The 13440-nt window shown below is 34.1% G+C and overlaps 1 protein-coding gene and 1 long non-coding RNA gene across 2 annotated transcripts in view; one reads left to right on the forward strand and one right to left on the reverse strand.

Annotated features, from left to right (window-relative positions):
• Positions 1-10631, forward strand: part of glra3 (glycine receptor, alpha 3) — a 70753-nt gene extending 60122 nt beyond the window's left edge. Inside the window, exons 7-9 of the mRNA XM_034013467.3 lie at positions 1585-1799; positions 3314-3460; positions 7869-10631. Coding sequence (XP_033869358.3) covers positions 1585-1799; positions 3314-3460; positions 7869-8144 — 638 coding nt within the window. The 3' untranslated portion in view covers positions 8145-10631. The remainder of the gene's footprint in view (positions 1-1584; positions 1800-3313; positions 3461-7868) is intronic.
• On the reverse strand, positions 3306-10726 carry LOC117408464 (uncharacterized). Its single transcript, XR_004545378.1, has 3 exons — positions 10625-10726; positions 5533-5673; positions 3306-3424 (listed from the first exon to the last, which is right to left on the reverse strand). It is a non-coding gene; the product is annotated as an uncharacterized LOC117408464 (long non-coding RNA).
• Positions 10727-13440: the final 2714 nt, after the last annotated feature.

The raw sequence follows: 13440 nt of genomic DNA on the forward strand, positions 1-13440 counted from the left end.
ATGAAGGCTGTACTACAAAGCAAAGCTAGATAATTGTCCCTCTGGACAATCAATGAAGGACTATCAGTCATAAATGGAAAACTCTTACGCGTATGTTGTTTTTTTTATTTATTTTTTGCATAACAGCCATTGATGTTGACAGTGTCTCCAGCTTTCTTTGCTGATATGTGAAAGCTTCAAACCAGCCACTCATATGCCCTCTGTGTCTCCTCACATGCTGGGCCAATTTCTTTTAGGTTACCTAGGTCTTCATGTAGCCTCATAATTCAGGAGGGCATTATATGCTTTAGGCTTGTCAGTGCAGCTGATTAAACTGGTCATATTGAATCTTGTCAAACTTTGAAGGCCAGATAAAAGAGACTGAAAGAAGGATATAGTTCTACCTATTCATGGATGAATCTCAAAATGTTATTGACCCAAAGGGGCCATGGTATGGGGTTGGACAAAGGACTGACAGAATTAAATGTGAGAACAAAGACCCTGCAACATGAGTTGTATGTAGAAGCAAATTGTTGGTGTAACAGATCCCATTATGTATTGCCATTACCACTTTATTTAACTATTGTGTTTCCTTTTGTGATCTGGGAGCCCAAATGATAACATGTATAACATGTTCTTCCAGTGCCATGGTCTTGCATTGCCTCAATCATTTTGCTCCATATACAAAGTTACCAGCTCTTGGATTAACTTTTAAGTTTCAAGCACAGCCAAACTGACATCACACCTTGTTTTTAAGATTACTAGGTCTTTCATTTTAATGATCTGAACACTGGCAGATCTAAATACTGATGATTTTTTGACACTCCTTATAAAAGTCGCAAAACAAATACAAATATGCTAAAAGATGGCCACAACACAGCTGCTAATAGGGCTGAAGTGTTCAAACCTGGCACTGTGTAGATGATTAAAATAGACCCAGGCATTTTCTAAGTAATTTTTGTGCCAATCAAAGTATAAATACTACACATGTTTCAATAGAGTGTAATCATGGAACATATGACCTTTACTGCATCAACAAAGGTGCTAGAGGACACATGTTTTACGCTGTGGCAGTTATCCAAATGGTTATGTGGTTAGCCTTGGAGCATCTCTTTCAACCTGCCTTTCCAGTACAAGCAATTTGCTTCCCAGTGGATTCCTTAAAGAGTCTTTGTAACTAGCAAGTACATATAGGATAGCATGCTACACCTGAGATTAGCTACACTGCATATCACTGGTTTCAGTTTCCAAATGTAATTTTGTCTATGATCTTTTGTACCAATAAATGTGTAATTAATTTATAGAAGAGAAAATATTGTTGGCAACAATTACTAACTTGAACTTATTTTATTCATTAATTTATTAATTTCAACAAGGTACAGCAGTTTTGTAGTGTCTGAACTATGGTTAAATTGTGAACTTCTGATCACTTATCTTGTAGCAAGCACCAAACCTGTTTAGCAGGTGAGGGTTAACAAACTGCTCCTTCAGATCTTTGTACATACTGGATCTTCTACATAAATTTTTGGTAATGCAGCTTTACCTTGATATGCATGAATGCAGCCTTAACTTGATATTTATGACTTTCTGTTTTTGTTCAACCAGGAAAGTTTACATGCATAGAAGTGAGATTTCATCTTGAGAGACAGATGGGTTACTATCTTATTCAGATGTACATCCCTAGTCTACTTATTGTCATTCTTTCTTGGGTGTCATTTTGGATCAACATGGATGCAGCTCCTGCTAGAGTGGCTTTAGGTATTACAACAGTGCTGACCATGACTACTCAAAGTTCAGGGTCACGGACATCTCTCCCAAAGGTAGGATATAACACATTTGTTTTTAATTTAAATGCTAGAATGTGGTTCTACTGAAACCTTATGGTAAACTTTTAACTAGAATTAATCTCCGGAGATTAAAATATCTGTCTGACGGGTTCCATACTAAATTGTGAAAAACCTCCGATTCAATGTCATGATCAAAATTTTGAACTAACTGGCAATGTGGCTAGCATAAATGTACTTTTTTTGTAATAGCAATATCAATAACAGTAAAAAGGTAATTCAGGTTAACCTCTGCATATACTGTATTTCTAAAAAGTCTTATCCTAACTTTAAAAGTATTTGAAGTCCTGTGTCTTGGCTGCTGCTGATGCTTGTTGAATAAGGTGTTTTTAACACACAGTTTAATAATAACTAACATTTATTTAGCAGACACCTTTATCCAAGGCGATTTACAGAGATTAGGGTGTGTGAACTATGCATCAGCTGTAGAGTCACTTACAACTACATCTCACCCGAAAGATGGAGTACAAGGAGGTTAAGTGACTTGCTCAGGGTCACGCAATGAGTCAGTGGCTGAGGTGGGATTTGAACTGAGGACCTCCTGGTTACAAGCCCTTTTTTTTAACCACTGGACCACACAGCCTCCTATGCATGAACCATGAATGGGAAAGCAAAGCAAATCTAACACAGATTGTAACAAAGATGAACCATTGGAAAGCTACACAGCAAGTTCATTATAAGATGCACTGTTTTGGTTTCACAGAACTCTACAGTACTTTACACGTACATTTTGTATCTCAATGCTGTCCAGATTTCTGACATTCAGATTTTTCTGATGGTGTACCAAACCATTTCTATTTCCTCTGCTTGATGATGGTTGGTTTGTTTTCGAGTGGAATTGTTTTTGCATAGAACATGAGGCAATTAATCTGGAAACATGAGGGTTTCTTCAAGACAAATTATGTGTCAGAGTCTCAAAGTCTTGTTCTGGGATTATATTTAGCAGTTGACACCCACCTGTGTTTAATCCAGTTTTGAATTCACAATTTGTATCCAAATGAAACAAGACCTGACTTGAACACTGTAATATCTGGGATTGATGCCAGATTTATACATTTGCCAACCAAGTCCTACGGGTTTCTTCCCGTAACATTATCAAACGTTTTTTTCCTCCCCAGTTAATCAGCTCTACTACTTACGTGCTCCCTTGCCCAACCTTCCAAATCCCGGTGTGTTTCTTACAGAAGTTTTAATCTTTGCTGTAGCCATGGTTTGCAACCCTTGTCTACATAAACTATAAATAACAAGGAAAAAGCAATAACTTTGAAATGTCAGTACCTGTTAGCTATTGCAAAGCTGTTGTGTAATGTAACAAATACCATGGTTATTAAGAAAGCAATTTTGAGAGTGGCAGTGTTCGGAGATTATTATTATTTTTTTTTTTTTTTTTAATAAGACATATTATGTCTGACCCAGTTGTCAACTGGAAAATATTGGATTAAAGGACTGATTGGTGAATACATTTGTTCATACTTTTTCTTTCTTGACAGGTGTCTTATGTCAAAGCCATTGACATATGGATGGCAGTTTGCTTGCTCTTTGTATTTTCGGCGCTGTTGGAATATGCTGCCGTGAACTTTGTGTCCAGGCAGCATAAGGAGCTGCTCAGATTCCACCGCAAAAGAAAGAAGAACAAGGTAAAATAATTAAATAAGTAAAAAAAGAATAACAGACAACAGAAGCATGTGGTGTTTAACAGTGTTATAAGATTCACGTTGAAACAATGTCATTTTTTTCATTTAAAAGTCTAGTTTATTTTGGAGTGAAGAACAATAATGACCAACAATAACATAAGAAAAATACTTCAGGCATTGATCTTGGCTTTGGATAGGCAGTGCTTTTGAATCTTGAGGTATCTCTGCTCTGAAGAGGCTAGGGTTTATTTAAAAATGAAAATAAAGCAATAAAGCTTGTTTAACTTAGTAGGACATATTATTATTATATTAGGGCAGCAGTGTGGAGTAGTGGTTAGGGCTTTGGACTCTTGACCGGAGGGTCGTGGGTTCAATCCCAGGTGGGGGACACTGCTGCTGTACCCTTGAGCAAGGTACTTTACCTAGATTGCTCCAGTAAAAACCCAATTTTATAAATGGGTAATTGTATGTAAAAAATAATGTGATATCTTGTAACAATTGTAAGTCGTCCTGGATAAGGGCATCTGCTAAGAAATAAATAATAATAATTATTATTATTATTATTATTATTATTAAAATTGTAAATGAAATGAAGAAGTAAGACTTACGATTTAAAAGCCCATTTAGTTGTTTCACAGAAAAAAGTACATTAAATCAATTTCACGATGAACACGTTTCTCAGTTGTGATTGAGATACACGAATGGTTTAACAGGTATCAATTACATTTTTAAAGTAGAGTAGAAAAGTCAGGGTAAAACACCGAAAATCAGAAGCCCTAATTATAAAACATGTTCGATTTTCTTGCTGGGAAATGGTAAGAAATGTGTGTGTGTATGCTCCCATTTTAATGCCCAGTAGGTGATATGCACTCACGTTTTTTTTGATATTCACAAATATCTGCAGTTTTATCTGCCGTAAATGTGATAAATAAATATTATTTTAATAGAAAATTGCGTTTTCCTCATGACATATTTAAGATGCAATGGCCCTGCATAGTTTCACCTTTAAAATGAACTGGATAGCATACGGTACACAAGCCAGTACCACTTTATCTTTACATTAACAGAGCAATCTAGATTCCAGATTTATAACATTATGCTTCAAAAGTAGGAGATTTTCAGGGTAATTCTCTAAATGTTAAATACGTAGTAAGTTACATAACAACTTAATATTTGAGAATATTTCAATGAAAATGGGGACAATTAGACATTGAAAAGGACATTTTATTTAACTTGTGCAAAAGTGTTATTTGCTGTAATGGAACAACAGTCAATTTACAATATCTGTTTAGTTGCACAAACTTACGTATATGTGTGATAATATTTATCCATGTCTTTGTTTTATTTTATAACTACACATGTGTATTTGATACAGTGTATTTCTGTTCTATTTGCTCATTTTAATGTCACTAATGTCTCTTTGTCTTAAAATGTCTTTGTGTAAATTTAAGCAATCGGTATACATTTTTAAGTGTAGTGCACAAACTGATAAATTACCCTAGAATAAGTTTTACAGAACATAATCATTAGCCTATAGTGTCTTTAACAAACAAGTCACTCTGTTATTTTGTTCAGTTCTGCAGTAGTTTCCTTAGTTGTGTTAGCGATGGTTCCATCTACAAAATCCTTAAAGTATGGTGAAATAATGGTATAATAAATATATTATGATACATGTTGGGCCCATTTCGATTAGCATTTTTAGCTGGGGGTAGGACACTGGGTACATTATACATTATTGGTCTAGTTTCTAACAGAAATAAAATATAGTAACTAAAATTCAATTTTTCCAGGTAATCTTAATTTTAATATTAATAAACAACACATAAGCATTCAAAAAATGTTACTTGCATTACTAGCTTGAAATTTGAAAATTATACAAATAAATAAGTGCCTTATTAAAATCATTTTCTGTTCTTTTTTTCGGTCTTCCTCTGCTTTTTGATGAAAGAATGTTGAGGGTGTGTTTAATGAAAACATAAAATCATTGCGGTGTAGCAATGGTTTGAGAAGTGCTGAACCTACATACGGAACTTTGGCTCAAATCTACAATTCAAATTTCATGGTAAAATACCTACCAGCAGCTAATGTCCTTTATGTCACAATGTGCTTTTCCGTCAAGGACCTGGCTATCTGTCTTAGTTGTTGTCGTCCCCTTTTGGCTTTGTTATTCCTTCTTAATGGTTTGTTCTGTGATGTCTTCTATAACCACTGGAAACCTACAAAACATAAGTATATACTGTATAAAATGTAATCCCAAAAATGGGTTTCTGCAATGGTAACTTGTACCACATTGAATGTAGTTCATCACCATCCTTGAACATTTACCACAGTACAGGTACTTGTAGGACATATAGCTTCATAAAATATTTTGCATTTCTTTAAAGATGGGACGATTGAAAATATTTATTGAGCAATGAAGGGTAGTCATGCAACATTGCAAAAGCCATTGTATACCACTGAAAAGTTGTCACTGTTTAGTTTCCTATATATATATATATATATATATATATATATATATATATATATATATATATATATATATATATATGTGTGTGTGTGTGTGTGTGACTATCAATACAGAATATCAAATATATTGTTTCTTTGGCTTTTTTTAAGTAATATCTTGTTGTCTTCTTTGATGTATAAATTAACATTTGTGGAAAGTTATCAAACTTTAAAAAATGACATTGGTGTCTGCTTTATGTACTATCTTCAACGAGACCAGAATGTCAGCATTTGGAATTTGCTATTGGAACTTTTTTTGTTTGTGCTAAATTTCACAAAACAGTCAATGGCATATGTTACAACTGTGTTTAATTAATGTAGATGTCACAGAGTACAGATTCAGATTATATTATATATAATTAGGGCTTCTGTTTTTCAGGTTTTATTAATTGTATTTTTCGGTGCTTATTTCTAGCTATTTTTGAGTTTTATGTAAATCGTTTTTTTGGGGGGGTTTCGTTTTTGATATGCTGTATGAAATTAGTGTTTTCTGTTATTTTCCAAAATGCTTAAGCGTTTTTTTTTTTTTGTGTCAAAATATGTATAGTAACTTGACAGTACTTGCACACTTAAGTTACCTTCTTTCCTTTGCTGTCTTCCACAACAAAATCCCTATGGTCACGGGCACATTCTTCTGGGGTTTTTGTGTGTAGGCATTTTTGTACATTTTGCCACAATTCTGTTTTAAAACCTCTGTATCTCAAATGTAATACAGCTTTAAATCCCGCTAGCAAGTCTCCATCCTGATTGTTATCTCATTTTAAATCTCGCAAGCGGAATTTCCAATAGAAATGTAGGAATGTGCTGTCACTCAGTAGTTGGGGCGGGTTTAAAGTATTCAGAACGAATCAATGATAGATACAAGTCAGTAGCACTGGGAAATGTATTTATTATTATTTTTGTAGTATGTTTTATTTTTTTTTAATGGGAAAAGGGTAAAGTAAACATGACTAGATTAACCATTTCCACAGTATCCACCGATTTCATTTTTTTTTGTGTCGGGGGTGTTTTATCGGGTTTTATCGGTTAAAACTAAAAATCAGAAGCCCTATGTATAATTCTATTAATTTATAAATCACAGGCAGAAATCACATTAGTAATAATGCTTATAAAAGTTTATCGTGGTGAATGTACATTATTGCATCTGTTGATTTTGCAGTTTGCCGGGATTTAGCAAGGTTTTTGTTCCCTTTAACATATTTTTTATGATTCCCTGTGCTTTGCCTTTGCTAATTCCCTTGCTTTATCTTGCTTTTACTACACTTTTACTTTTTTTATGTATGTTACTATACTTTTATATATGATGATTTATTTTAATATTTGGCTATTAATATCTATTCCTCAGCTATTCAAATGAGGTCTTTGACATTTCCAGCAGTATAATAAGCCCAATTATAAACAATCCTCAGTTTATTGTGCTTTTCCTTCACACAGACAGTATATTTATTATCCAGCCTAGTCTTCCTCTAGATCTAAATGAGAAAAAGTTGTGAAGCTGCCAATTGTAAACACTGCTTTACAGTGGGGATGGGAATCACTTTCATTCTTTGCAGTATTCAGTTTATCTATGAACTTCTACAGGAACTGGTAAATTCCAGCAAAAATGTATATAAATGAACAGTTTTGTTAATTAAAAACAGCTGGAACAATAAAAAAGGAATACAATATATCCATAATTAAAATATTGATTAGGCCCAAAGTCGGTGGGCCAGTGATAATATCTGGAACTTAACATGTCGAAAATGTTTATTATAAAAAAAACAAAAAAATTCAATTTTTTGGGATATTGCTTACAATATACACAGGTTTGACGTTAAATACATCTAGAAAGACAACCCCCCAATTTTAACAATCATAAAAAAAGTTCAAAACATGTGTTTTGTTTCTGTTATATTTTTTTCTGAAGGAGGAGGATGTGAGGGAAAGTCGTCTCAACTTTGCAGCCTATGGAGTGGGTCAGTGTCTGCAGGGAAAGGATGGAGTCACCCCAAAGGTGCCCAACAACTCCACCACCACACCAGCAGCAAAAACCCAAGAGGAAATGAGAAAGCTGTTTATTGATCGGGCAAAAAAGATTGACACTATATCCCGTGCTGGCTTCCCATTAGCCTTCTTGTTTTTTAATATTTTTTACTGGGTTCTCTATAAAATCCTTTGGCATGAGGATGTACACCAGCAATAGAAGTCAACCGTCCAAGAGAAGACATTGAGCTATCTATGCAAAGCCAAAGGAGACAGGTATCAATGATTTCTAAATTCCTAATGCATATAAAAAGTTATTAATTATGGCTTTTTCACTGCTTAAAACAAATGGATAATCAGGACTTGTATACCAATTCAGTCTAAACTGTGTGTCTTACAGCTTAACTGCCAATGTTCTCTGAAATATATGTTCACACATTTTGGTTACGTAGAACAGTATTATTCTGAGGGATAAAAAAAAGTGCATTATTGAAACCATAGTAGTCTTAGTAAGAAACAATGTAGAAAAACAATTTAGTTTTCTTAAATTAACCTAATTCTTTTTACTAGTTTTGTGATAGCAGTAGTTTTATTTCCCTTTGACAAAATGGTGCAACTTGCAATTCTGCCCCACAAACAAAACATTATGAAAATGAGTCTTATTCATTTAGGTGTTGTTTTATTATAACTATTTTAAATAGAAACTGTTAGGATCCCATTGTGATCCTAGAGATTTAGGGACGGATTAAATCAAAACTTTGACCCACCCGCTAATAGCAAACTACAAACCTGTACTTGATAGCGGTTATATTTATGAGTAGAAGAAAGAAGCATCTGACAAAAAATAAAGCCACCACTGAGTACAGGTTTGTAGTTTTCTATTACCGGGTGGGTCAAAGTTTTGATTTAATCCCAGCCTTAGTATTGTTAGTCCACCATTGCGATGCACAAATTTTAATTTCTGAATTTAACAATGGGGTTGTATTTCGACTAGGGATCATACACACTAATGTGTTTGTAAATATTTGACCAATAAAATGCTAGACACCAGTATTATTTTAACATGCTGATCACGATGATGATAAATACCATCAAGTATTATTCCAGTGCACTGTTCACCGAATAAGATGATAAAGCCGGAACTACATTGTCTTCATGTTTGAGTCCTTACATAAAAATAAGCTAACATGAATTATTATTTGTGGCTTCTGCTCACACCCCTCACCATGTCACCCCTTTAAAATCCCTGATTTCTCTGTGTAAAAATACATAATTAATTAAATGACGGCTGTATTGAGATCCTCAACAGTTTAGATCAATAGAATAGACATGGAAAAAATCAAATGTTGCTATTGTGCTCTCACATCTCATTCTTGCAATTACAGTGCTGTTACTAAGGCTTTAAATGTTTTAACAGTACATGAAAATAAAAATCCTAAATGTCATAGTATATTATTAAATGTTTAACCAAAAATGTACTGTTTGATGCATTGGTTAATCATTGGTTAATCATTTATACAGTAGTATGTTGGTGTGTTCTAAACCACTGCAGTTTGAGGTTGTATGTGAAAAATGTAAAATAAATACAAAAGTAAAATTTAAAGATTCCTATAAATACTAGAGCAACTCTAGTTTTTCATTGAATACAGTTTGAATGGTGAACAACCATTTACACGTTTAATCTCTTACACATAGATGTAAGTCCTTGAATGTTTACCAAAACAAAGTTAGCACGGGCTTTAGTCAGTTTAGCTACAAATACTGTAATCCAACACATGCCAGTAGTAGAGAATTACAAATCATGAGGTTTTGTATTCCAGAGGGGTGGCATTGAAAGTTATTACAGCCACAGTAAGCCACACGTGATAAACAGCCTGCATGTAAATACATAATGTAAAACTAGAATATATTGGTGCCTAATTGTTTGTGAATTTGAAATGCCACTATTATTAAAATGGAAGGGCAACAACCCTTTTAAATGTTTACTGTGGTACACTATGGTAAAAGTGATGTAAAGTATAGTAAAATAAAAGAGAAAGCATGGTAAAACACAGGGAAGCATGGGTAAACAAACATATGTATTGTAAAAGCTGTGGTTAACCGTGGCAAAGCACAGTAAATGTGTAGTATAAGCATGGGAAAAGCATAAGAAACTTTAAAATGACTACCAGTATGCTACAGTAAATTCAGAACAAAAAAGAAATATCTGTACTTACACATGAAAACTAAGAATGGTTTCTGCAAAGCAGTGGAAAGCAATACAAGTTTAGCACTGCAAGAGTACTTTATTTTATTTTATGTACAGCAGTACATTGCATTAAACATTTATTTTATGTCATATTTAATTATTTGTTTTGTATGCATTTTTTTTCAGTGTTATGTGTCATGTCTGTTTAACTACCTCCTCACCTAATGTCAATGCATTTTCATTTTATCACCTCTTTCAGTTCCATCTTCCCTAATGTCTGTGTCAAGAGTGTGTGTTAAAACTGCTCCACTTGGCTGTGACCTTTCTCATGTGGGATTCCTTAAAATTCAAGTTTATTTACTCTAACCTTCATTAAATTCCACTGTTCATGTCGCTTAGTAACTTCTTTTATCACCATAGCCTCACTTCAATTGGAATATTTATATTAATGTGTCAGTGTTAATTCTTTATACCAATTCACACAAAAAAAATGTAATTAGGCTTTTACAAACCTTTTTGAAAGGCAGTTCTTCCTCGACGGCAGATCATATATCAAGAACTTGAAATACCTCTTATTATCTCCCTTATAAACATTTTCATACTTAAGCTTTTGCGTTCTAACATGTATGCACTTGACGGTTCACAGGAAATGAGCATTCCTTTCCTTCCATTGTGATGCAACAGCAGTAATGCGCAGCGGATTGCAACATGATAGTTTATGGAACTCAGAATGTTCTCTTTTATCTCTATTTACTGCTGTTGTTTTCACAGTGCTAGCACATCATATCTAGTCTATTTAGGATTTAGTATTCTAGTAACAACTTTAACACTATGAGAATTTTTTTTGTTAATAATCTACAGTTCATATAAACGACTGTCACAGATGACTGGGTGGGTGATGTCATCAAACCAGGAAATAGACTCAGTACTGTGGGGTGAGAAGCAAATGCGCTCTTTCTTTATTTAATAAATAAAACAAACCGAACACAAACAAAACAGCACAAAATAAACAAGCACAATAAACCGACAAATATTGTGCTGGTCTAAATCCAGCATGAGTCGCAGTTGTTGATGTAAGTTTCTTCTTCTCTGTTCTCTCTCGTTCTTTCTTCTCTCTTTTCCTTTTGGAGCGCTCAGCTGCTTCTCTTTATATACATGTGGCCATCCTCAAATTGGCAAGCAATTAATCAATTTGAAGACGGACACATTCTGCACGTGTTATAATTGTCTGCTTCCCTGCCAACCCAAAACCACACCAACAATAATACAAAATGCATTTAAATAATAACAATAATAATACAAAAATACAAATAAACATAGGGGCAGGCGTACCCTGTCACAAAGACCTACAATTTTCGTAGATTTATTGCGTAGAAGTTTCACACAAAATACTGTTTCTGCTAATTGTTACTGAATGTTTAAATAATGTTTGCAAATACAGTAAATGCTTAATTTATTGGTGATATTTTGGTTGCTTGGAGTAAAATGTTTGTAAATATGTGTTTACATGTTCGAAGAATACTACCTGGATGTTGCCATATAGTGTACAATAAAAATTGTGAAATGTGAAATGTATTAACTAAATATTTATTATGTAAACAGCATTAAATAACAAAATAAAACAAAAAAACATCGCCATTTAGTAACAAATTACTGCCAAGTACTGTATGTGTATGCAATAAGGCCCGACTGGGCATCCGTATACTTTGAATATACAGACACCTCAGTGCATTGTGAGGCACATATACGGATGCCCTAAAGGTCCTTATGCATTTATAATCCAGGTAAAACAGTGGATTTGAAGAAAAAAATAAGCATAAATCATGTTTAAGGCAAAAAATGATTAGTGTTTTTTTTAGTAAATATCCTTACGCCAAATAAAGTAGTCCCATGTATAACTTTGAACTACACACTAGGGGCCGGACCAAATCAAAACCCGATCGCTCTTGCGAAAGAGTGTTTTTGCGATAATATCGCTAGTTTCCATATCGCATTTTCTTTATCACGAAACCAAAACTAGCCATTTCCAATCCGCGAAATGGGCGAAGAGAAGTTTCGCGGGAGTAGGAGAGACCACCGAAAGCAACATGAAAACAGCTGTTGACCAATCCCCAGCCGGTATTTGTGACATTTTGAAAGGGTGGAAACAAGGTGGTATCATGCGAAAAGGCAGGCGAAGACAGCCAGGGCAGAAAAAAAATAAAAGTCTGTGTTGTACCACTGTTTTGTTTGAAAATCAGTGAATGAATGCTATTACATACAACTACTAGTAGTAGTAATAATAATAAAAATCAGTTTAATAATAATAACAACAACAATTACCTTATTTTTGTTTTTATTACGTAAAATATTGAAAAATACAGACGAGAGTTTGAATGAAAACACACACACACGCACACACACTTGGCAATTACCTCGTTGTCCACAACGTCTGCAGCATCGTGCTGCATTGTTCTGTCACTGTTATGCCATATCGTTTTCATGATTTTTGTAAAAGTCCATACCGTGCCTTGGCTTGTGTCAGCACCATGCAATGCCAGCATCCTCATACCCGACTGGCACAGTGCTGCCCAGAGCCCTGTTTTGTACAAGGCTGTATAGTAACTGCACAAGAACGAAGATTTAAAAATAAAAAAGGTTAACAAAGAAACTGTGCAAGTAGTATAAAATTAAAATTATGAGAACATGATGGGAGACTACATTTGGGGGCTGATTCGTGAAAGTGATTTACAGTATAATCGTAAATCTCGAAAAACTACTCACTTCTAAATCTTTTGTAGTCATTTTTGTATTACTTTAGTATAAATACATGTTAATTTGGATTCATATGTTGTTTTTTTCTGACTTTATGTGAACAAAAAGACACAAATTCGCCCGTTTTCTCATTGGAAATAGGTAAATTTCAAAACATCACTCCTGGTCACAAAAGCAAAGTTTGTGGGGAATAATAGCCATTTTCTATACTTTTGAGGCATAAGCAATTAGGAAATAGCACTTACTACCCAGGAACAAAAATTGTGTTACATAGTGTAATAATAGGAATAATACATTTACTAATATTTGATACTGTAAATTATTAATTGTAAATTATTCAGTGTTGTCTGCAAGTGTTAGGTCTGTGGAGTTTCTTGAGGCATGTACTGTTTTTTTTTTTTTTGCAAATATCAGGATGTTTAGTGTTATTTTTTTTACTATTTGCTTAATACACGATAGCTTTCGACAAGTTCGAAGTTGACTATAAAGTCCTGCGAAAGTCTTGCGATATGATTTATAGCTGAAATTGAGTAGATTTGGTCGGGCGATAGCAAACCGCTCCCCTTCTCAGCCC

Source organism: Acipenser ruthenus, chromosome 2 (assembly GCF_902713425.1).
Source record: "Acipenser ruthenus chromosome 2, fAciRut3.2 maternal haplotype, whole genome shotgun sequence".
Lineage (NCBI taxonomy): Eukaryota > Metazoa > Chordata > Actinopteri > Acipenseriformes > Acipenseridae > Acipenser > Acipenser ruthenus.